This window comes from Lissotriton helveticus, chromosome 10 (assembly GCF_964261635.1).
Source record: "Lissotriton helveticus chromosome 10, aLisHel1.1, whole genome shotgun sequence".
NCBI lineage: Eukaryota > Metazoa > Chordata > Amphibia > Caudata > Salamandridae > Lissotriton > Lissotriton helveticus.
In genome coordinates, this window is record NC_136071.1 from 410,677,054 (window position 1) to 410,702,726 (window position 25,673).

The following is a 25,673-nucleotide window of genomic DNA, read 5'->3' on the forward strand; positions in this document are numbered from 1 at the left end:
GAGTGTGTTGCCATAGTCCAGTCGACTCGTGACCAGTGCATGGGTGACAGTCTTTCTTGTTTCGAGGGGGATCCAGCGGAAGATCTTTTTGAGAATGCGAAGGACGTTGAAGCAGGAGGACGATACGGCGTTGACTTGTCTGGACATTGAGAGGGAGGAGTCTAGAATGAAGCCAAGGTTACGTGCATGGTCTGTGGGTGTGGGCGCAGATCCCAAGGCGGAAGGCCACCAGGAGTCGTCCCAAGCTGAGGGGGAGGATCCTAGGATGAGCACCTCCGTCTTGTCTGAGTTGAGTTTTAAGCGGCTCTGTTTCATCCATTCGGCTACTTCTTTCATACCTTCGTGAAGGTTGTTTTTGGCGGTGTTGGGGTCTTTGGTGAGGGAAAGGATTAGCTGGGTGTCGTCGGCGTAGGAGATGATGTTGAGGTTGTGTTGACGTGCGATGGAGGCGAGGGTACTCATGTACACGTTGAAGAGGGTGGGACTGAGTGAGGAACCTTGAGGTACGCCGCAGATGACTTCGGTGGGCTCTGAGTAGAATGGGGGGAGTCGGACTCTCTGTGTTCTCCCGGCTAGGAATGAGATGATCCAGTCCAAGGCTTTTCCTTGTATGCCGATGTTGTTGAGGCGTTGTATGAGGGTTTTGTGACAGACAGTGTCGAAGGCGGCGGAGAGGTCGAGTAGAATGAGGGCCACTGTTTCACCGTTGTCCATGAGTGCTCGGATGTCGTCGGTCGCCGCAATGAGGGCGGTTTCGGTGCTGTTTGGCTCGAAAGCCGTTCTGTGAGGGATCCAGGGAGTTGTTGGATTCAAGGAAGGCTGCTAGTTGGCTATTGACGGCTTTCTCGATGACTTTGGCCGGGAAAGGGAGGAGGGAAATGGGTCGGTAGTTTTTCAGGTCTGAGGGGTCTGCTGTTGGTTTTTTCAGAAGGGCGCTGAGTTCGGCGTGTTTCCATATTTCTGGAAAGGTGGCGGAGTCGAAGGAGCAGTTGATGACATCGCGGAGTTGGGGAGCGATGATGGAGTCAGCTTTGTTGAAGATGAAGTGGGGGCAGGGGTCAGAAGGTGAGCCAGAGTGGATTGAGTTCATGAGGCGAATGGTGTCTTCAATGGTGATTGGGTTCCAGGAGTTGAGGTAGTTAGTTGGAGGGGTGGGATCTGAAGTGGGTGGGGTGAGTTGGTCATTGGGAGTATTCTTGAAGCTGTTGTGGATGTCGGCAATTTTGTTGTAGAAGAAGGAGGATAGCGCATCGCAGAGGTCTTGGGAGTTAGTGATGTCGTTGGAGGCTGCGGGAGGGTTGGTGAATTCTTTGACGATATTGAAGAGTTCCTTGCTGTTATGAGAATTGTTGTCGAGACGGTCCTTGAGTGCTGATTTCTTGGCGAATCGGATCAGTTGGTGGTGTTTGCGGGTGGCTGTCTTGAGGGAGGCCATGTTGTCTGAAGTTGGTTCTTTTCTCCAATTCTTCTCCAGGGTGCGGCATGTCTTCTTGGATTTTTTAAGGTCATCATTGAACCAGGGAGCTTTTTTGCTGGATGGTTTCGACTGGTGTTTTTTCAGGGGTGCTAGTTCGTCCGCACTGTGGGTAATCCATTGCCTGAGGTTGGTGGCCGCTAGGTCTGGATCCGAGAAAGCTGGCCTGGGGAATCGCTGGGGCTACTCTAAACAACCAAAGGTTAGGAAGTAGGAGGCCCACCGGAGACGCGTGCAGTGTCTAAACAAAGCCGCGAGTTACCATTGTTTCTATGGAAAATGAACAAGTTACAATTTTAAAGATTAAGGACACTTCTAGGTTAACTACGATGAAACCCTTTTAGACTAGGACCCTTGGAGGGCCAAGCACCTCGACACTACCAGTGGACCAGTGTTACCTCACCCACGGAAGCCGGGTGCATAGGTGTCTTTTGATGTCTGGTTTTGTCATCTATTTCAATGGAGATCTGCAAAGAAGTGCTGCAGGCGACAAGAGGAAAAGTGTCCGGGTGGATCCAAGGGTGGATCGAAGATCTGAAGAACCTGAAAGCAGAAGGGACAGAGTCAGGGTCACTAGCCAGTGACCAGGAAGGAACCAGGAAGGGACCAGGCGATGTCGGGTGATTTCAGGTGAAGAAGTGAAGCTTGTCTCTGCAGCCACGAGATCCAGGACGTGTCGACGACGACCAGGAGCTGGATTCGAGCTGTCCCACGAAGGATCTAGTTGACTGCGGTGTCGGTATCCGGATTGGACCCAACACGCGTTGGCAAACGCAATCCACGCAGGAGATGAAGATTGGCTTTGGTGTAAACCAGCAAGGTCTGTGGCGCTTCTCCTTTGCAGGGAAGCTGGAGCAAGCCTGGAGCAACCAGGAAAGCAAGTTGGATTGTAAAGAAAGTCTTCAGGGGGATCACTAGCCAACGGACTAGGAACCAGGAAGACGCGTCGAGCTGAAATGCAGGAGCAGGCCCCACGGGACACTCATGGAGTGTGGAGGTCTGAGCTTAGGTGCAAATGGTGCTCGGGTCTGGGGCTTCTCGTACCCCAATGCACAACTGCGAGTTACCTTGGGAGTCGATGCAGTTAGCAAAATGCAGGATGTCCAGGAGTTCCAGTCCCATGTCTCTCATGTCCGCCACGGGTCTCAGCTTTGCTGGGATCGTCGAGCAGCGTCAGAGATGTCTGGAAGTCCGTGTCCTGTGTCGCAGATGTGAGAAGTTGGCCTGATATGTGATGTCCACTATTCTAGTGGGCACCCTGTATCAGTCCAAACAACCTTTATGGTGATGGTTGTAAAGTCAACCGTATAGACCAGCTATCCTAGTGGTAGCATGGACAAAGCAGTCTTAGACTAACACTTCAGAGAGCATGTGAAGCCAATTGTTTTACCAATAATAACCCTTGAATATCAAATGAAAGGACACCACACAAGGTATATATAAAATATATATGTATTTATTTCTAACACAACCCCTCTGCACTCTTTATGAGGTCAGAGTTCGAGATACAGCACAAGTGACTTAATAAGCATACGTTAAGTTGCACAAATACAATTCTGCCCTAGGGGCCTCACAAACCATATACTAAAGAAGTGGTATAAGTACCACTGCAGGAATAGTGAATAGGCCTAGGGCCTAGGAAATCGGTGGGGCTACACTGAATAACCACAGGTTAGGAAGCAGGAGTCCCACAGGATGCGTGTGCAGTGTCTAAACACACGTGTGTTCTCATAGACTTAGAATGGGAACGTACAGTTTAGAAACTAGTTGATTTCGGACAGTCCGGGTGGACTTCGAGGAAACCCAGTTAAATTAGGACACTTGGATAGTTATTACCCACGGGAGCACCAGAGTACTCGAGTTACCTCACCCAGGGAAGCCGGGTGCATAGGTGCGAAGTTGTCGGGTTTCGTCGTCGATTCCTATGGAGAGCTGCAAGAAGATGCTGCAGGCGACCAGGAGGAAGATGTCCGGATGGATCCAAGGGCGGATCGGAGAATTGAAGAACCTGAAAGCAGAGGGGACAGAGTCTGGGTCACTAGCCAGTGACCAGGATGGAACCAGGTCGGAACCAGATGATGTCGAGCTGCGATCAGGTGAAGAAGTGAAGCTTGTCTCTGCAGCCACGTGGACCAGGAGGCGTCGACGATGACCAAGAGCTGGATACGGACTGTCCCACGAAGGCTCTCACTGTTGGCGGTGTCAGCTTCCGGATCGGAGTCAACAAGCCTTGGCAAAGACAACCCACGCAGGATACGAAGATCAGCTTCTGATAAAGACCAGCATGTGGAGCTTCCCTTTTGCAGGAAAGCAGGAGCAAGCCCAGAGCAACCAGGCAAGCAGCGTTGTTGCAAAATGGAGTCTTCAAGATGGCCACTAGCCAACGGGCCAGCAACCGCGAAGACGCGTCGAGAGGAAATGCAAGAGCAGGCCCCACGCGGCACTGGTGGAGTGTGGAGGGCTGAGCCTCGGTGCACTTACGACTCGGTGTTGGGGCTTCTCAATCCCCAATGCACAACTTCGAGGACGCCTCAGAAGCTGCACAGTTTAGCAAAGAGCAAAATGGCCAGGGGTCCGGTCCCACATCTCTCGTGTCCGCCACGGGTCTCAGCTTTGCTGGAGGTGTGGGTCGGGGTCGGAGAAGTCTGGAAGTCCAGTCCTGTGAAGCAGGGTCGTCGGGGTCCTTCAGGAGCGGCGACAAAGCAAACCGGCAATTCACTAGTTGGTGCCTGTTTGCACAGGGTGGTCACTCCTTGACCACAAGGGAGATTCTTCAGTCTTCTAGTTGCAGTAGAATGTCGAAAGTCCAGAGTTTCGTGTCAGAGTTTCAGTTCAGAATAATCTAAAGTCTCTAGACTCAGCTCCTAGCTTTATACAAATGAAAGGGGCTAGATTACCTGCTAGGTCCCTCCTATGGGTGGGACCAGGGAAGGGGGTTGTTACACCCCTTTCCCTTTGTCCAGTTTCGCGCCAGACCTGGGGCTGAGTGCCCCAGCAACTGGTTTGAACCGGGCTATGCATGGAGCACCTTGTGTGCCCCAGGCAGTGTCTGAAAAGCATTCACTGAATGCAGCCCTCTGTGCCCCAATACACTAAAGTCTGTCTGGAGTGGTGCTAGCACCTCCCCTGACAGGAAACCTATTGTTCAGGCCTCCCCTGCCAGAGTTTCATCCAGCACCAGGAGGTCGTGTTTGTGGCAGCAGCATCCATTTTGTGATGCTGAGGCTCTGTTTAACTTTAACCGGTTTGTACGGTAACTACATGTCTTCTCCCTCTAGAAGGGTGGAATGCTACCCCCGCCGCCAGGACTGGCAGGGGGGTAGTATTCCAAAGTGTTTGACACCTTACACGACATGTTTTGATAAAGCCAAACCAAAGTTAGCATTAACCGCAAGGATTATAATGCACTTGAGTATATGGTATGACTATATCATAGAACAGCTATAAGGAGATGGTTTTGAAAGCTGCAGAGGGGCTCAGCTCATGCTAGGGCACTCTCTCACATAAAAGCAAGCACTCTGCCTCCGGGATTGTTAAGGCCTGCCATAGGAGTGACTTATATGTGCATATGTGTCCATATGTAAGGTAGATATAGATATACTATATCTAAGTAAGGGGTGATTACACCACCTTACCCAGGCTGTGTGGACAGACGTTTTGTCAGTTTGGAGGCCCAACCAGGGGTGGCATAATGCATGCTGCAGTCCCTGGTAGGCCTTGGGTGCACCTATGCCCTGGGTACCTATGGTACACTATACAGGGACTCCGAAGGGTGACCCAGTAACCAATCGGGTATGTACCTAAAGTACATAGTATCAATTTAGAGAGAGAGCAGCTAGGCGGTGGTCTTGATTAGCAGGGCCACAGCCAGTCTAAAGTCGAAAAACCAGAAAATCACAGCAAAAAGTGGGGGTGACCATAGGAAGCAGACCCTACTCTCCTACATCTAGCACCTATCGTACGCAACCACGATCTCAACATCATCTCATATGCCCACGACACCCAGCTCATACTCTACCTCGCTAAAAACACAGACACCACCAGAGCGAACTTCCAGACGCCATGACCTACGTCGGCGACTGGATGAGAGCCAACTGCCTCAAATTGAACGCCGACAGGGCCGAAGTTCTCCTCTTCGGATGACTCCTCCGTGCAGTGTGATAACTCCTGGTGGTCCTCCACCCTAGGACCAGCACCCACGCCCACAGCTTCAATATCGTACTAGACTGATACCTCTCCATGAGGCAACAGGTCAACTCAGTGGCCTTCACCTGCTTCAACACCCTTAGAATGATCCGAAAAATCTTCAGATGTAATCGAAAAGACACCAGGAGAACCGTCACACAAATCCTCATTTCCAGCCGTTTTGACTACGGGAACGCCCTCTACGCTACTACCGCAACCACCCTACTTAAGCGCCTCCAAACCATCCAGATTGCAGCGGTAAGAATCATCCAAGATCTGCCAAGACGATCCCACACCACCCGCCACCTTTGCACACTACATTGGCCTCCCCTTCAAGAAGAGATGCCACTTCAAGCTGCTCATGCATGCTTACAAAGCCCTCCACAACACAGGACCCAAATACCTGAACAACCGCCTGACTTTTCACTACCCCACCAGACACCTGCTTTCCTAGCCTTTGCCACCGTCCTCCGAATCCAGCGCACTCCATCTGTAGGATGCACCTCCCCCCGAGCCAGTTGCCAAAGCCTGAAACAACTCCTCCATCAACCTCCGAACTTCCTCCTCCCTCGCCGAACTCAGGAGCAGCCGTGACCTGGATGTTCGAGTAGCTCCCCACTACTCAGCGTCTAGATACCCCTGTGGTGATTAGCATGCTTTACAAGTAGTGATTGATTGAATCTGTAAAAAGCACATAGTGATAGATTCCTTACCTTAGAATTACCCCCAGGCTTCAGACTGGATCCGGAAAGTTTTCGTCAGCAGTACTCGTGCGTGTCGGTAGGTGGCGTTGTGCGGCTCCGCGTCCGTTGTTGGTGTTGTGGTCGCCGGGATGACGTTGCAGGCGCTACTTAGTCACCACCTACGCGCGCTGACGTAAATTCTTTCTATTTCCGCGCCAGCAAGCGCAGATCCGGGAAGAGCAGGAACCCCCAGTCAATTATTGACTGACTTTTTGAGACCTTTTTGTCTCTATTTTTCATCGAGTTTTCGACTCATGGTGCAGTTAGGATTCCCGGTTTTACGTCCTGTGAGGACTATCACCGTATGATGTCGGTGATGGACCCGCACCATGTGTGTCTTTTCTGCCTGGTGCGTGACCACGACTATGCCGTTCGAGGTCCCGGTCCCGTGGGAGCTCGAGGGACTGTGCGTGGAGTCATCACCATCTGCCGTCAGCGCTGGCCTACCTGCCCTTCTCGTGTCCATCAGCGACTCCAGCCCAAATACAGGAATACCTGTTGGCCGTGGCTCGCCTCTTTGGGCTGTCGGGTCCCGCTGGTGTACCTTCGGGCACCGCGGTCCCAACTGGGAGTCGGCTCCGGCCTCAGCGCCGCAGGACCTCCCTGGATCCAGGCCTGGCTCCCGGTCATCACCGGTTGACCTTATAACACCTCCACCTATGCCGACCCTCACCAGCACCACTTCCGACGTCGCCCACCTCTCAGAACGACGTTGACCCGGTTTTCGGCCCCAAAGTGGATGTGGCGTCGATAGATGCAGTTCTCTGTGTGGAGAACCGGGCCTTATGGGCCGAGGGGCGCAGGGCACGCCTAATATCTCCGGGTTCACCTGCCTTGTCAGACAGAGACACGAGACACTCTGTTAGGCATAGAAAATCGGGTTTATTAGCTGCAGCTAAGCACAGTTATCCAAGAAGTACATGGTACGTTCTTAGGAGACTGCCACTTAATTCTGTGGCGCACAATCTTTTATAGCACACATATTTACAACGTCTACTCCCAAAACATACAAAGCAGACAAATAGGAAAAGTTGGAAAACAAGCTATCAAGTATCTTGAATACGCCTGTAGGAAGGTGGATATCTGACTATGGTTACCCCCAACTTTTTGCCTAGTGTTTTGCTGGTTTTTGACTTAGTTGGCCTGGGATCCTGCTATTCAGGACCCCAGGCTTCCTGCTCTCTCTGTTAAAATGGACTCCATGTACCTTAGGTACATATCTAATTGGATACTGGGCCCCCTTATCAGTCCCTGTACAGTGTACCTTAGGTACCCAGGGCATAGGTGTACCCAGGGCCTACCAGGGGCTACAGCATGTCTTTTGCCACCCCTGCCTGGCCATCCAAACTGACACAACTGGCTGCTAAGACATCTGGGGCAAGGTGGTGTAATCACCCTTTGCTGTAGATATAGTATACCTATATCTAACCCTAAAATGGACACATTTCCTCCTATCAGTCACTCCTATGGCAGGCCTTATCGATCCTGAGGGCAGAGTGCTTGGAATTATGTGAGATGGTGCTCTGGCATGAGCTGAGCCCGTCTGCAGCTTGCGGAACCAAGTCCTAATAGCTGTTCCATGATAACGCAATACCATATACTCTTAAGTGCATTATAATCCTCGCGGTTGAATGCTAACTTTGGTATAGCATTATCAAAACATGTTGAGTAAGGTGTCATACGAATTGGAATACTATCCCCTCGCCAGTTCTGGCGACGGGGGTAGCATTCCCCCCTTCTAGAGGTACACGACATGTATGTAACTGTGAACCCCGGTTAAAGTTAACTCGAGCCTCAGCATCACAAAATGGATGCTGCCACCACAGACAGAGGTCTGACCTCCTGCTGCTGGTAGTCCTTCCAGCGAGGGAGGCTTGGACAAAGGGTTTCCTGCCTTGGGAGGTGCTAGCACCACCCCAGACAGGATTTTGTGTATTGGGTAGGACTGGCCTGAAAGGAATGAGACATGCCTGGGGCACCAAGGTGCCCTGTGCATACACCGGTTCAAACCAGTTGCTGGGGCACCCCTGCCCCAGCTCTGGCGCGAAGCCGGACAAAGGATAGGGGGTGTAACCACCCCCCTTCCTGGTCCCACCTATGGGAGGGACCTAGTCGTAGTGCAGCCCCCTTTAGGAGAATAAAGGTAGGAGCTGGTCCCATTCCAAATTAGATTAATCCTGAACTGAAACTCTACAAGAAGAAACTCTGGACTTCGACTTTCTACACAGAAGACTGAAGAAATCTCCCTTATGGGCAAGGAGTGTCCACCCTGCACAAGCAGGCACCATCAAGCGTCCAGCGGCTTCCTTTTGTCGTCTTCCATCGAGGATCCAGACTTCAGAGCCCGACGAGACCCGGACTTCCAGACCTCTCCGACCTCTACCTACATCTGCAGCACAGCTGAGATCCGTGGGTGCGACGAGACACGTGGGACCAGCCATCTTGAAAGAAACTGCACTTCGCTTCCAGCACGACTTCTGAGGTAACCTCGACTAAGTGCTTTGGGGATTGAGAAACCCCAGCCCCGAGCAGCTCCTGCACCGAAGATCAGCCCTCCAGCATCCACGAGATCTGCGTGGGGCCCTTCTGCCTGTCTGCTGCTCAACGCGTTGTCTGGTCACTTGCCGGCTGGCTAGTGACCTCCTAGACGATGATCTTTGAAAACTACACTGCTGGTCTGGTTGCTCCAGACTGGCCCTTGCTCCCTTCCAAAAGAGGAGCACCCCAGACCCTCCTAGTCCACTCCAGACGCCGTTCCCACTCACTGCGTGGGTTGCCTTTGCCAAGGCCTGTTGACTCCAAATCCGGACCCGACACCGCCGACAGCGAGAGCCTGCGTGGGACAGCTCGTGCCTCCATCATGGTCATCGAAGACACCTCCTGGTCCACGTGGCTGCAGAGACAAGCGTCCACTCTTCACCTGATCGCGACAACAGCATCTGGTTCCCTCCTGGTTCCACTCCGGTCACTAGCTAGTGACTGTGAACATTGTCCCCTCTGCTTTCAGGTCCTCTTCTTCCTCAATCCACCCGTGGATCGCACCGGACAACTTCCACTTGGTCGCCTGCAGCATCTTTCCTCAAGGCTCCATTGACTTCGACTCGGAAACCCGACACACTTTGACACCTATGCACCCGCAGCCCGTGGGTGAGGTAACAGGAGCATTTCGGTGCTCAGGGGTAGATTAACTCTCCTAGTGTCCAGATTTCCAGTCGTTCTAGTCCTAGATAGTAAAGACTGTCCGTACTTACCTTTTTCGTAAATTGTACTGTCCATTGACTTTGTTCCGCAACCCGCGTGTGAGTACACACTCTGCACACGCGTTCCGTGGGCCTCCTATTACTTACCTGAAGTTAGGATAGTGTAGTCCCAGCGAACCTACAGCCTCTGGACAGCTCCATTCCTTCTATCTATTTCCTTATACCATTTACTTAGTATATGGTTTGTCGTGCCCCTAGGGCACCATTGTAATTTTGTGCAACTTATCGTATTTTTCCCAAGAGATTGTCATTTGCTTATCCCTCTGACCTCATAAAGAGTTCAGAGGTGTTTGTTATTAATAAATATACTGTTTATTTTCATAACAACCTGTGTGGTGTCCTTTCATCTGGTATTCAAGGGGTTATATGTGGTAAAACAGCTGGCTTCACATGCCAAAAGAGTTTAGCCTAAGACTGCTTTGTCCATGCTACCATTAGGATAGCTGGTCTATAAGGTTGACTTACAACCAATCACCATAAGGGTTGTTTGGACTGATACAAGGGGATCACTAGAACTAGTGAGCATCATATATCAGGCCAACTTCTCACAACGCCCTCCTTTCAGACCCCGTGTTCTCTCCTCCCCTCAAGTTAATCAATGCTAGTGCCCGTAATCCAATTTGCAGGTGGCAGGACGTATTTGCGTGCCTCAAAGGATAGTTGTGTAATAGGAGAATACAAGGAGAGAATAGCGAAGGCCAGTCAAATAAGATAAAGTAAGAAAGAATGGTGGGACCCAAACAATCGACTAAGACAAGGATCAATCAGTCTAGACATGGATTAACAAACTCGGCCAGACCCTGACATCGGTTTCGTAAACAAGGACAAGGGGTTACTTTTTAACAGAAGAGACGCATAGCAGCTGGAAAAATAAAAACCACTACGATCGCCGTGCTACCTGAGTGAAGGCAACACAAAGTGGCGGCTGGACACAAAATGGCAGCTAAATACGAAGCCAAGTCGAAAACCACAGAACCTCAGGTATTGCTTGGGGATTTCTATCCCCATGTCCCTGCTTCTTATTTTAGACCAGTTGACCAGCCTGAGGAGGAAGGGGAGGACTGAAAGGGGTCTGAGGACCCTCTCGCATCTGATTGCGAGTATGAACAAGACTGTGCAGAGGAATTGGGGGAAGCCAGTGGTCTGGATACCTCATCAGACCTTGGCATGCTGGCTCCTCCTACCGTGGCTACGGAGGAGGGTGCTAGTTATGCTTTGGTGTTGCGTAGGCCCTACACCTTGTGCTCCCTGCTGTGGCCGTCAGGACTAACCTCCTGACAGAAGTGCTTCAGCCAGTAGCTACTTCTGCGGAGCCGCTGCTTCCCTTTAAGGAAACACTCTCTGACGTTCTTTTGGGCACCTGATCCAGACCCACCACAGGGGCTCCTGTGGATAGGAATGTGGCCCACTGCCATTGCCCGGCTCCGGGGACCCCACTTTCCTCTCCCAACACCCCACCCCTGAGAGCTTGGTTGTCCAAGCCTCTGCTTCCCCGACCGCCTTCCCTTCTGCACCTCCGGATAGGGAATCCAAGAAACTGGATCAGTTCGGAAAGATGATTTTTTCTTCCGCAAGTTCTGCGCTGCGGTCTGTGAACACTGCATGCCTCTTGGGCCGTTATTCCCACTCTCTGTGGGATACGGTGGCACAAGTGCTGCCTCAATGTCCGGACAGCTCTCTCCCAGGCTGTTGCAGAGTGAAGAGACGCAGCTGAGTTCATGATTCGGTGTGGCCTAGACACCGCCGACTCACTGGGCAGATCGATTTCAACGACGGTGGCGATCCTGGTTGAGGACAACTGGATTTTCTGGGATTTCCAAAGCACACTTATGGACATGCCTTTTGATGGCTGTCGTCTCATCGGCGACAAAGTGGACAACGCGTTGGAACTGTTTAAGGACTCACAGGCTACGGCCAAGACCTTGGGACTCTCTGCAGTCCCGCCCCCCCCCCCCCCCCCCCCCTCCGCCTTCTGTTTTTCGCTCCTTTAGGGGCACCGGAAGGTGCGCCCGCCGCGTTCGCAAAAGATCCACAAGCCAGCACAGCAACAAACCCAGCGCGGCCGTGAATGCGGGATCCGCCGTGGCGGGCCAAGGGGCCAGCTGGCAGGTCAATCCACCTCCACCCTGGTCACCACTGCCTCCAAGCCTTCCTAGTCTGAACTTTGAGGCCCATCAAATGCCAGTGGGTGGCAGACTTCCCCCACTGGCGCACCATCACATCGGACAGGTGGGTTTTAGAGATAGTCCGAAGGGGCTACTCTCTCCCCTTCGAGACGACCCCTCCAGCCATGCCACCTCGGTACCACCACATGTCGGGGGGGGGGGGGGGGGTTCACTTGGTGCTTCTTCAGCAGGAAGTTGCGGCCCTCTTGGCCAAGAGGGCCATCGAGCGGGTACCGACGCCAGAAGTAGGTTGTGGTTGCTATTCCCACTAGTTTCTGGTATCCAAGAAAGACAAGGGCCTGTGTACTATCTTAGATCTCGGAAACGTCACACAAGACTGGATGGTAGCGCTAGACTTGCAGGAGGCCTATTTCTGCATCACAGTCCTGCAGGCCCATCGGCGTTACCTGCGGTTCACAGTAGGCCACCAGCACTTTCATTTCACCGTGCTCCCTTTTGGCCTTCCCAGCGCCCTCGGGTGTTCACGAAAGTGATGGCGGTGGTCGCAGCTCAGGGGTTTCAGTCTTACGACTGGCTGTTGAAGGCGGGCTCGCCCCAGACAGTCGTCTCCCACCTCCAAACTACAGCCGACCTCCTGCATTTTCTGGGTTTCTCCATCAACATGCTGAAGTCGCACCTGATTCCCTCTCTGAAGCTCCTCTTCATCAGAGCGGTTCTGGACACAGCGCAGTTTCGGGTTTATCCTCCCGAACAGCGAGTCCTGGTTATTCGTGCTCTGATTCTGATCTTTCAGCCCTTGTCCCGGGGTTCGGTCAGAGTGACCCTGAGGCTGTGGGCCTCATGGCCTTCTGCATCCTGCTGATCGATCATGCCAGATGGCATATGCGGGCTCTGCAGTGGGACCTGAAGTTCCAGTGGGCGCAACATCAGGGGAACCTGTCTGATCACGTCCAGATCTCGCAGGGCACTGCACGACAGTTGCTGTGGTGACTTACTAACCAGCATTGGGTCAACGGCAGATCCCTCTGCCTTCCCCACCCGGAGTTTACAGTGGTGATGGATGCGTCCCTCCACATGGGAGAGGCGGAGATCAGAGACCGCTGGTCTCCAGTGGGGTCCAAGCTCCATGTTAACCTTCTGGAGCTTCGGGCGATCCGACTTGCACTGAAGGTATTCCTTCCCTCTGTCAAGCGGAGATTAGTGCAGGTGTTCACAGACAACACCAACGCCATGTGGTTCTGCAACAAGCAAGGGGGGATGGGGTTGTGGACCCAATGTCAGGAGCTCTGCGCCTCTGGACGTGGCTGGAACATCAGGGCGTTTTCCTGGTGGGTCTCTGAACGCCAGGGCGAACGAACTTCGCCGCAGGTGCATGATGGATCACAAGTGTCGTCTTCACTCGGTGGTGGCACAAGGTCTGTTTCAGCTGTGGGGAGAGCCTTGGTTAGATCTATTCACCACCGAAGAGAACGCGCAATCTCATCAATTCTACACGTTGGAATTTCCAAGGTGGGACTCGCTCGGCGACACTTTTTGTCGCGAGTGGAGTTGTGGTCTGTTGTACGCCTTCCCAGAGTGGTGAAGAAGATCAGGCGCGACGGGACACAAGTCATTCTTGTGGCCCCGGACTGGGCTCGAAGAGTATGGTATCCCAAGCTACTCCGTATAAGCATCGGTCCTCAGATCAGACTGCCTCTTCGGGAGGATCTTCTGTCGCAGCAGCAGGGGACGGTCCTCCACCCGAACCTGTCCAGCCTCCACCTCTTTGCGTGGAGATTGAGCGGCGGCAGTTGACATCTTTCGACTTGCCTCCTGAAGTTTGTGATGTCATTCTGGCAGCTAGGCGTCCCTCTACTAAAGTGCTATGCGCCAGCAGGTGGAACAGGTTTGTTGCACAATGAAGGCTGTGAATCCCCTTTCTGCCCCTCTTTCTGAGGTCCTTTTGTTTCTTCTTGCTTTGGCCCGGCAGGGCTTTGCTCTGGGCACTATCAAAGGTCATCTTTCTGCCATTTCGGCCTCTCTCCGGCTCCCTGATCAGCCCTCTCTTTTCAAGTCCCCTGTTGTAAATAGATTTCTCAAAGGCATTACACACCTTTTTCCTCCTATTTTTTTTGTGATGCCACAGTAGGACTTGAATCTGGGTCTTACGTACTTGATGTGCGCTCCCTTTGAGCCCCCTCACAACTGTCCTCTTCGTCTTTTGGCCTTGAAGACTGCCTTCCTGGTGGCCATCGTCTCTGCTAGGCGGGTGAGTGAGCTCCATGCTCTTTCTTTGTAAGCCTCCTTTTCTGTTGGTCCATCCGGACAAGGTTGTGCTCAGTCTCCGTCCTTCCTTTTTGCCAAAAGTTGTCACAGCCTTTCAGATTGGGCAGACTATTACGTTGCTCAGCTTCTTTTCCACCTCCTTCCAGAAAGGAAGGGAGGCTCCACCGTCTAGACCCATACGTGCGCTCTTATTTTATTTCAACCGCACACAACAGTTCCGGGTGGATGATCAACTCTTTGTTGGCTACGTTGGCACCAAGAAAGGTCGGGCGGTACACAGGAGGACTATATCCCGCTGGGTCGTCTTGTGTATCAAAGCCTATTACTCTTTGGCTAAAAAAGAACCTCCGGTGGGACTGCATGCTCATTCCATTAGAGCTACTGCAGCCACTACTGCATTGGGACGTGGTGTTCCCCTGCAAGACATCTGTCAGGCAGCCATGTATGCCTCCCTGCACACGTTTACTAAGCATTATTGCCTGGACAGCCAAATCCGGAGAGACCGCTTCTTTGGCCGTTCTGTTCTCTGGGACTTCCTGGTGTGATCTTGGTTCACAGACCCACCACCGGGGTTGGTATTGCTGGGGTATCTATTCTAAGGTAAGGAATCTATCACTGTGTGTTTCTTTCAGATGAACAAGTTACTTACCTTCGGTAACGATATACCCGTAAGAAGCATTACAATGACAGACGCGGGGCCACACGGCACCACCTACCGACGCGCAGGGGTACTGCTGACGAAAACTTCCCGGATCCAGTCTGACGCCTGGGGGTTAATTTGAAGGTAAGGAATCTATCACTATTAATGTTTCTTACAGATATATTGTTACTGAAGGTAAGTAACTTGTTCTTTAATGAAATTCAGAAAGCATATACAAAGGTATGACATTCCAAAGTATTATAGAATGATATCCATATTCGATTATAACATCTTCACATATTCTTGAATATATATATTGAATATTCACACTGTACTGCATAGGAGTATATGAACATGATTCAAACAGGATTTAAGATTTGACACAGCAGAAAGTAATGTCTATTTTTTTATCACAGGACCTGGTAAAACTGGACCAGACTCTAGAAGTAGGAGCAAACACTGTTCGATTTGTTGCAATGAAGTATTCTGCCCCCTGGCTGTTACATTCAGTGAAACTCAAGAAAAAAATTGAGGAGTCTGGTGATTTCTTGAATGTGCAAGGCCTTGGTGACCCAATAGGCTCCGTAGACTTCATGGCGACTTCTAACCATGAAAACCAACTCCTGGTGCCTGAAAACATAAGCAAGAAGCCATTACAACAAACCAACAATACTTCCCAAGGTATAAATATATTATATGACACTGTATGTGTCATGGATGAAATTCTTAAAAAGATATCTGTGTGTTTACTAATTACTATGAATAATGTTCTTAGGTATTCCAAAAAGGTTTTTATTTAATAAAAGATAACAGCTAAACTTACTTTTTTCCGAAAGCTAAGGGGCCAGTTATAGAAATCGTACCTGATACCAGCATGTATATACTTGTTGAGTTTGTGCCCGTGTGTTTTATTGTGGTATGTGGGTAAATCCAAGAATGAGTGAGTGCATGCATGAGTGCAAGATTGATTGACAGAATGCGTGTATGACAGTGACTTATTGAGTGCCTATTCTCACTAGACAATAGCGCGGTAGGTTCCATTATAAGGCAGACCTTTTGGCATTACATTGCAGGGCTTGTTCTATTTGCAGTATTGCCAAATTTATATTTGGTACACCCATGAAATTCAAGTTGTTTGTAAAATGCATCCTAGACATTAAATGTCCTCTAGGACTCTAAATGCAAATATATTTGACAGTTGACAAAGGGTGATTTAATTTTGAATGCAAAGTCTTATGGTTATCACTACTTGATAAGGCAAATAATGCTACTCAGCAAGCACACCACCTTTGCAAAGAACTCCGCTTTTAAGAGGCATGTGGGGGGAAGACACACTCAGACACCCCAAAAAAAGAAACGCTCAACTTTCTGATTCTTACGTTTTACAACAAACACTGCTTTATAAGTGACATGGCTGCACCTTTTTTCTTAAGAACAAAACATTTTTAAGGATAGATTGAATTTTAATTGTGGTTCTTTACATTCTGAAGATGTTATACTTTTTGAGGAAGGATGCGATGTCCTGGTCTGGGGTTCATCATCTCCATCATGAATCTCTTCCCCATTGATGTTAGCTCCCATCCAACAGACATTTTGAACGAATTGTAGGATGCCTTATACATATTTTCTTGGAAAACTTGCCAGCACTGCCTGATGACTGCTTGAGTGATATATGTCTGTAGGAAGATGAGCCCTGCTGCTTATGTTAAGAAGGTCAACACCGCACCCTCTAGGACCTCTGCTGGTTTTTTGACCTTCTCTTAAACATAAAGGGAGAGGGGCCTACCCATCCTGAGCCTATCCTTCTTTCTAATCTCCCACTGCATCATTTCAGCATGCCTATCAGTGAGGGAGTACTAACTTATGGGTTCTGGGCTTTCCCTTGTCTGGTCCTTTCAAGTCAGAATTGGGTGCGTCAGTACTATCTGATAGAGACTACCAGCCGCAGATTCCTTAACGTAGAATTATCCTCAGGCGTGAGACTGGATCCTGAAAACTTTCTTTGCTATAGCATCTCGGCGCGCCGGCGGTACCCCGTGACGCCGCCCTGACGACGTCCGCGGGCGTGACGTCAGCAAGGTCCCATAAGCCCCACCCCGGCGCACTGCCATCAGTTTTTTCTCTTTTCCGGTGTGCAATGCGGATCTGGATCATGCCCTGGCCTACTTTTAGGCCTTCTTTTCATGCTTTGCTTTGAGGAACAGTGTTCAAATACCTTCGGGCTTAAAGACGTGTACTTCTTGTGCACGTCAGATGTCGGTGACAGACCCTCACCCTATCTGTATGTGGTGTTTAGGCGAGCACCATGACTCTACAGACTGAGGCGCTTGTCAGCACCTTAAACCGAAGTCCCGGCGGGAGCGCCAAATGAAATTGCTGTTGGCCCGCTTGTCCAGGTCCCAGCATCCGTCCCCTGCCTCCGAAGCCAGGAGCCGCCGATTCCGACTGTGGCATCGCCCTTCGCCACGGCCTCAAGGGCGTTGCTCGCCAGCTGGTAGATCCTGCAGCTTGTCTCCGAGGCCTTGTCCTCGTTCGCCAGAGGGCGCGGGTTCCACTCGGGTCGTGCGCTGTCGCCACCCCACGAACCGTTTCCTGGCATCGGGGTGACTAGGGCCCAAATGACAGCCCACGGTGTGGCTCTGCAGGCTTCTTTGGCCCCTCCTCCACCTCCTGAGACGTCCGCGGATCCCTTGCCTCACGCGGGGACTTCCGCTGAGTCGCCGGCGGCTTTGACCACGGCGCCGACGAGTTCGGCTTCAGGTCTTAGGAGGGTAGTGTCGTCGAGGTGCGGTCCTGCGGGGCTCCCCTCTTCGACCCACGGCATCCCTGCCTCACCGCAAATCCCTACTGGGCTCCCTGTGGCGTCGCAGGAGATCGCCGGGACTCAGAGCTTGTCCCCGAGTCCCGCTCGGTCCTCTGAGCAGGCAGCTGCCTCGCCAGAGGCCGGGCCGGCTCCTTTTCGGCACAAAGGCTTTCCTCCCCAGCCCTGGTGGTGCCGTGGGTGGAGGCCGGGACCTGGGGTGCTTTCCCAAGTCCTTCTCGGTCCTCTACACAGGCGGCTGCCTCGTGTGAGGTCTAGCCGGCCCCTTTTCGGTGCCGTTCCCTAGCCGATCCGGCTCCGACCCCTCCCCATTTTCCTAGGGAGCACGAGGTGGTGGAGTTCGACTCGGCGCCGCCTCTGACCACTCCGGCGCCAATCGACGTCGCGCTGGCCCCTTTGGCAGACTCCACGGTGCTGTGCCGGCGTTGGGTCCTCGACTCATCTCCAGAGGTTCTTTCCTCCCTTGAGATTTGTCAGCTCCTGGTCTCTTCTTCTCCGGAGACGGGACGCCACGTCATTGCTTTTTCACTGGTGTCTTCCAGGGAGGGCTCCTCACCGTCCCCGTGGCCTCAACCCTCGGACCCTCTCTTCCGCAGCTCGCGGTTGGTTGATCCACCGGCTTCTCCGACTTCCCCGGGTGCCCCTCAGGTTCCCCACTCGTCCGTGGATCCTCCACTATTCAGGGACTGGCCGTTTATCTCTTCAGCTGGACTTGGGGATGGACGGCTTAGTTTACAGCCGTCGCCCACGGAGGAATTGCTTTCTCCCCCACGGCTCCCTATGGAGGCCAGTGTTGCCTTTGTTCGGTCTATTTCCACGTCTGCTGGTGTTTTGCGAATGGATGACCCAGTCACCCCATTCCCTACGGATCGTCTGTTGGAAGTTCTCCACCAGGGCTCTGGTGGACGGGAGCTGCTTCTTCCATTCAAAGCTTTGCTCCACAACTCTCTTCTGGGGGCGTCCTGCCATGGGTTATCCAGTGCCTCAGCCACTCCTACACCACCACCCTCCTGCTCCACACGACCCGGTTTGCCTTTCATTCCACCCTTCTACTCATGGCCCTCTTCTGCTGACTCCTTTTCCGTCCTTGCCTGTGGTGTTGGTTCCTCCGTCGCGGGAGGCCCGGTGGTTGGATTCATGGGGGTGTAACATCTTCGCTTCCTCCAGTGCTGCTTTGCGAGCGCTCAACACTCTTTGTGTGTTGGCCATGGCTACCTCCAGCTTGTGGGATTCTGTGGAGTCCCTTCTGTCTCACGTCTCCCACAATCTGCTGATCTATGGCCCCATGTGTTGGATGGTCGGGAGTTGGCTGTGTTTATTCTCCGTGCGGCCTTGGATGTTGCTGATGCTCTCAGCCGTGCTATGGCCAGTTCTGTGGCTCTCTGTCTCCATGCTTGGTTGTGGGATGGTGTTTTTCCTGAGAATGTTTGGGAGCGTCTGGTTGACCTGCCCTTTGATGGGGTTCTTTTGTTGAACACCCATGCGGACTCTGCCCTTCAATGTCTTCTTGTGGGGCTCCGTCCTCCTCCCCCTCCGTAAGCTTGGCTTTTTGATCCTCCGGGGCTTGATGGGAGGCATTATCCCACCTTCTTCCTGGAATCTGGTGTTTTGAGTGGCCCGTCTGGCTGTTCTGTGTGTTTTGACGTGCCTTTGGGGTCCCTAGGTTTGCCTCTATCTCTTGCCTGTTGGCTGCGGGTTCAGCCCTTTTGGCAATTGTGTATTCTCTTTGGGCTGATTGAAAAGCCGTCTGTGGTTCTAACCGCAGGTCCTTATGTTCTTGTTCTCTGATGCAGGATTTTTTCCCTAAGAGTGGTTCCCATGTTTTCTTTGGGACGTGGTGTCTTACCCTATGTGGGGTACTTGTAGCTATTGTATAGCTCTGTCCTACGCTGGGAGGGTGCCGACTCCCCTTGTGGGTTCCTCGTCTTTCCTGGCGTTACTGTATACCGCTGGTGCGGTTTCTTTGCTCTTGTCTGGGCGTAGCTTGCGCTGCTCCAGGTTCTGTCCTTTTCAGTATCCGCTGCATCGCTGCACCGGCTTTGTCATGCCGTCTGTGGCGTTGTACTGTGGTGTTTCCGCCTTTTTTTTTTTTAAACACCTCTTTATTGAAGTATTTTCATTTTTGACCAGCCCGCCCCTCCTCCCCCCCAACCCTCCCCATACAGGCATTTTCAATTGATATATACATACATTGCCAGGTGCAAACATAGTGATATACATATTCGAAATTGATTCAGTCATATTTATACCAGTATACTTGGAGAATTGGTTAGTCAGTTCTTTCTATCCACCGTGTAAGGGGGTACCATATTTCGAATCCTTTCCTTTTCTTATTCCTTCCCTTCCTGCTGTAGATAGCTATCTCTAGACTATATGTTGCTAGCAGTCGTGCCCGCCATTGCTGGAATGTTGGTGTGTTTGGGTCTAGCCAGACCGATGCCAGGCAAATTCTAAGCACTGCCATTGAAACAAACAAAAGTCCTTTCCATATATCAGATTGAATAGCCCCGTCTGCCCCTAATATAATTTCCGCAGTCGAGATCTCTTTTCTTGTTTCAAAGATTCCTGAAAGGAAGATAGAGATTTCCCGTCTAATGGGGTTAAGTGTTTTGCATGTAGCGAACATGTGTATTAGGTCTGCTTCGGGCAACGCGCATCATGGGCATTGCGCCCCTTCACCCGTACTCCATTTAGCTATTCTATTGGGTGTATAGTACAATTGGAAATAGGTTTTATAATACTGAGCTTGCAATTTGGTTGCCATCAATAGCGATTGGGAGAGTTTGAACGCCCTCTGAATTGAGGTCTCCGGTATATCTAATTTGTTCTGCCATTTGCGGGTGTGTTTTTCCAAGTCATCAGGAAAACCAGCAATTAAATTATTATATATTTCCCCAATTTTGACTCTAGTATTTTCAACGACTGATTCGATTGTCTGGATTCTCTGGAATGCAGCTCTGCCGTCCCCCTTTTTCATTATAAAATCTCTTATTTGTAGGTATTTGAAGAAATCTCGATATTCTAGACCAAATTCACTTTTTATCTCTTCAAATTAACTAAAACCAGTTGTTATAAAATGATCCAAATTGCGTAATGCCCGACCTGACCTATCGCATCATACATGTGTCCGTAAAGATCTATGGGAGGTTATTATTTCTATGGAGTGTTGTGTAATAAGAAAACCTTCCAATCCCAAGAAGTTTACGTATATGATTCCATGCACTATAAATTCCTTTTAGGGTTTTGAAACAAACTTTTTTAAAGTGGCAATCTTATGTCAATTTCCACAGATGTTCCCCTGTTTCTTTACCGAGGATAAGTTCCTGTGGAGTTGGAACCCCCCTCTCTGACCGGGCTCCCGGTTTGGAATTAGAAGTGCCCTGCTATATTTAAGTATTGTAGCCCACCAATAAACTTTAAAGTTAGGTAAGGCGAGACCTCCTCGTTCCTTCGGTAAGGTGATGTATCTATAGGCTCTTCGTGACCTGCTATACCCCCAAATAAAACGAGAAAAAATCTTATCAATTTCTTTATAAATCTGTGGGTCAAAGTTTAAACAAATCGTTCTAAAAAAATAAGAATTTAGGAAAAAATTTTGATTAGATTACATCTTCCAATAATAGTTAGATGTAGATTGTGCAATCTACTAAGGCTCTTTTCTGTTTGTTTCATGAGTGGGTTCAAATTAAGTTTAACCAGGTTATTTAATTTTAAGGTAATATTAAGTACAGTGCATTATCAACTATCCGAACATCATTATAATAGATTTTGGTGTTGATTATAATCTGGGTTTTATTTTGATTCAGTTTGTAGCCAGAGATTTCTCCAAATTTACTTACTACTACTTCCATTAAGTTAACTGCTTCATTTGGGTTGGTTGTGACTATTGCGATGTCGTCCGCGTATGCCACGGTCTTGGTTTCTCCGTTAGGGGTCCTCATTGGTGTTATGGCTAAATTGGTTTCTAGCCTACGAATGAACGGGTCTATAAATATGGCGAATAATAGAGGGGAGCATGGGCAACCCTGCCTTGTCCCTCTAGTCACTTTGATGTTATCTGAGAGTTCCCCGTTGATCATAACCACGGCTTCCGGATTGACATACAACATGCGAACAGCGTTGATAAATTGTTCCCCGATCCCATTCCTTGACATAGCAGTCCATAGATATTGCCAGGAGACCCTATCGAAGGCCTTTTCTGCATCTAGCAATATCAGCGCCCAATAGGGTCTCCTGTTACTTCTGCTATGTCAAAGAGTGTGATCACCCTCTGAATATGATCAGTGGTAGATCTGCCCGGTACGAATCCATGTTGCCTGGTTGAGATGATTTTATGAATTACAGGGGCGAGTCTACTAGCTAGCAATTTAGAATAGATTTTAGAGTCACTATTTATTAATGTAATTGGCGGTAGGCCCCTAGCTCTGTGGGGTCTTTGTTCTCTTTTGGGAATACGATAATTTTGGCACGAGCCTAGGATTCCGGTGGCCGCCCTCCTTGGTAAACATGAGTCATTAGTTTTGTTAAGATTACTTTCAATTGCTTGTGAAATCTAGAATAAAATTCCGTAGGGATTCCATCTAGACCGGCCGCCTTTCCAGGTGAAAGGCTGTTTGTTGAAAGAAGGATTTCTACCCATTGCGGTATCTCTGCCAGAGTGTCTTGGTCAGATTGAGGGAGCTGAATCCCCATAACTGAGTCAAGATATTCCTCAATTTTGGATTGATTTTTGTTTGTCTCCGTATATAAGTCCTCATAGTAACTCTGGAACGCATCCCTAATCTCTTTGGGTTCTTGTGTAAGGCCATTAATAGAGTCTCTAATCTCTTTGATCATGTTTTCCGAGCTTTGCTGTCTTGTTCGGAGTGCTAGTTGGTGTCCTACCTGCTCGCTTAGTTCATAGATTTTCTCTTTATCCAAAGTGTCTTTGCATATTCTTTTTACAGTAAAGATCTCTACTATTTGGTTCCTTGCGATGGCTACATCTCTTACTGCCCCTTCAATGTCTGTGCCCTCCTGAACTTTTCTTATAAGATATTCCTCCTTTATTGCTAGATTCTCCTGTAGATTTTTTAAGTTTAGTTTCGCCTCTTGGTTGCTTTTAATTGAGAATCTAAGAGTTTCTCCCCTATTCCCGCCTTGAGTGCGTCCCAAACCACTTCCAACGGAGCACTACCCAGGTTATACCCAAGAAATTCTGGAATCCAATTTTCAATGTGCTGACAATATTTTTCATTTAGCTATAAAGCCCTTTCGAATGTCCATCTACTGCAGTCATGTTGTATCTTCCCGGTGTCAATACTTACGATTAGGGGATTATGATCTGATAGAACCCTGGGTAATCGATCTATAGAGCACTTGGTTATGATAGTGTGGGATGCAAATATGTAATTGAGCCTGGCAAACTTAGAATGTGGGTGAGAAAAAAAAGTAAAGCCAGGATTATTTGGGAATTTCATCTGCCAACAGTCCGAAATCCTGTGTGTGTTGCATAATTCCTCTAGGGCTCTAAATACTTTTGGTTTCCTACCCTGGTATACAAGATGGTAGATTTAGATTAAAATCGCCACATACGATCATTGGGGCTGACCAATGTACTAGTTCATTAGACATAAATTCCAAGAGGTCTGGATCATCTGTAACACACCCATACACCGAACAAATAGTTACTTTTTTTCCAACACCATATTGGCACTCCGTAATTGCCCACCGTCCCAATTTATCGGTAGCTGATCGTGTAATTTGGAGCCCCCCTCCACCTGCCAAAATAGCCACCCCTCGTGTTTTATTTGCCTGAGTTGTAGCTGTGACCAATCTATATCCGAGGGTTTTTAGAAGATGCATTTGGGACCCCTCCACGTGTGTCTCTTGAAGACAAACAATTTCTGCCACAATTGATTTGAGACCTAATGCTGTTCTCTGTCTTTTTTTCGGATCATTGAGACCGCAGATATTAATTGTTAATCTTTTTAATTTAGCCGTTCATGCAAATAGATTCTGCCTTGCCTAATTTTGAAGCTTTGCCTAATCTAGTAGACCCTCTTTTTTTGCGAGTCCCATCTGTTACAAGTTTAAATTCCAGGACATTGGTCTTAATTATAGCCCTGACTAAGGCTCCTGCCGTGATTTCGTGCCTGTAAGCCCTCCCCCTCCCCTGTACACCCCATACGAAACCCTGCACCCGCTCCCCTAGAACCCACCTACCGTGGGTTCTAGGGGAGGTGTAATCACCCCTTACTTAGATATAGTATATCTATATCTACCTTATATATAGACACATATGCACCTATAAGTCACTCCTATGGCAGGCCTTAACAATCCTGGAGGCAGAGTGCTTGGTTGTATGTGAAAGGGTGCCTTAGCATGAGCTGAGCCCCTCTGCAGCTTTCGGAACCATCTCCTTATTGCTGTTCTATGATATCGCCATACCATATACTCTTAAGTGCATTATAATCCGCGCGGTTAATGCTAACTTTGGTTTGGCTTTATCAAAACATGTCCTGTAAGGTGTCAAACACTTTGGAATACTACCCCCCCCCCCCCCCCCCCACCAGTTCTGGTGGCGGGGGTAGCATTCCACCCTTCTAGAGGGAGAAGACATATAGTTACTGCTAACCCCGGTTCAAGTAAAACAGAGCCTCAGCATCACAAAATGGATGCTGCTGCCACAGACACAAGTCTGACCTCCTGCTACTGGACGAAACTCCGGCAGGGGAGGCCTGGACAATAGGTTTCCTGTCAAGGGAGGTGCCAGCACCTCCCCAGACAGCCTGTAGTGTATTGGGGCAGGGAGGGCTGCATTCAGAAATGCTTTTCCAGACACTGCCTGGGGCACACAAGGTGCTCCATGCATAGCCCAGTTCAAACCAGTTGCTGGGACACTCCAGCCCTGCTCTAGCATGAAACTGCACAAAGGTAAAGGGGTGTAACCACCCCCTTCCCAGGTCCACCCATTGAAGGGGCCTAGCAAGTAATCCAGCCCCTTAACTGAGTATAAGTATAGGAGCTGTGTCCCCAGGACTTTAGATTATCCTGGAACGAAACTTTGATACAGAACTCTTGGACCTTCGACATTCTATTCTGTCTAGAAGACGGAAGACATCTCCCTTGTGGTCAAGGAGTGACCACCCTGTGCAAACAGGCACCACCAGTAACTTGCCGGTCTGCTTTGTCGATGCTCCCGCCAGAACCCGAAGGCTCAGCGACACAGGACATGGACTTCCAGACATCTCTGACCCCGACTCACATCCACAGCAAAGCTGGGACCAGTGGCGGACATGAGAGACATGGGACCGGAACTCCTGGACATCCTGCATTTTGCTAACTGCATCGACTCCTGAGGTAACTCGAAGTTGTGCATTGCGGTACGAGAAGCCCAGACCCGAGCACCATTTGCACCGAAGCTCAGCCCTCCACACTCCACGAGTGCCGTTTGGGGCCTGCTCTTGCATTTCAGCTCGACGAGTCTTCCCGGTTCCTAGTCGGTTGGCTAGTGAGCCCCCTGAAGACTTTCCTTTGAATTTAAACTGCTTGCCTCGTTGCTTCAGGCTTGCCCCAGCTTCCCTGCAAAGGAGAAGCGCCACATACCTTGCTGGTCTGCACCGAAGCCAATCTTCATCTCCTGCGTGGATTGCGTTTGCCAAGGCTTGTTGGGTCCAATCCGGATACCGATACTGCAGTCAACTAGATCCTTTGTGGGACAGCTCGAATCCAGCTCCTGGTCATCGTCGACACCTCCTGGTCCTCGTGGCTGCAGAGACAAGCTTCACCTCTTCACCTGAGATCATCGCAACATCGCCTGGTTCCTTCCTGGTCACTGGCTAGTGACCCAGACTCTGTCCCTTCTGCTTTCAGGTTCTTCAGATCTTCGATCCACCCTTGGATCCACCCGGACACTTTTCCTCTGGTCGCCTGCAGCACTTCTTTGCAGATCTCCATAGAAAACATCAACAAAACCCGACACTAAAAGGCACCTATGCACCTGGCTTCCCTGGGTGAGGTAACATGAGTACTCCGGTGCTCCCGTGGGTCTTGACTCTCGAAGTGTCCTAGTCTAAAGGGGTTTTGTCGTAGTCCATCCGGAAGTGCCCTTAAACAGTAACTTTGTAACTTTTACGTTTCCCATAGAAAGTCAATGGTAACTCGCGACTGTGTTTAGA

The 25,673-nt window shown here is 50.2% G+C and overlaps 1 protein-coding gene across 4 annotated transcripts in view; it reads left to right on the forward strand.

The window, feature by feature from the left end:
- The window catches only part of GTF3C1 (general transcription factor IIIC subunit 1), a 2,559,884-nt gene that overhangs the window by 2,392,834 nt on the left and 141,377 nt on the right, over positions 1-25,673 (forward strand). For all 4 annotated transcript variants that reach the window (XM_078662887.1, XM_078662886.1, XM_078662885.1 and 1 more), the window contains exon 34: positions 15,110-15,374. In XM_078662887.1, coding sequence (XP_078519013.1) covers positions 15,110-15,374 — 265 coding nt within the window. The remainder of the gene's footprint in view (positions 1-15,109; positions 15,375-25,673) is intronic.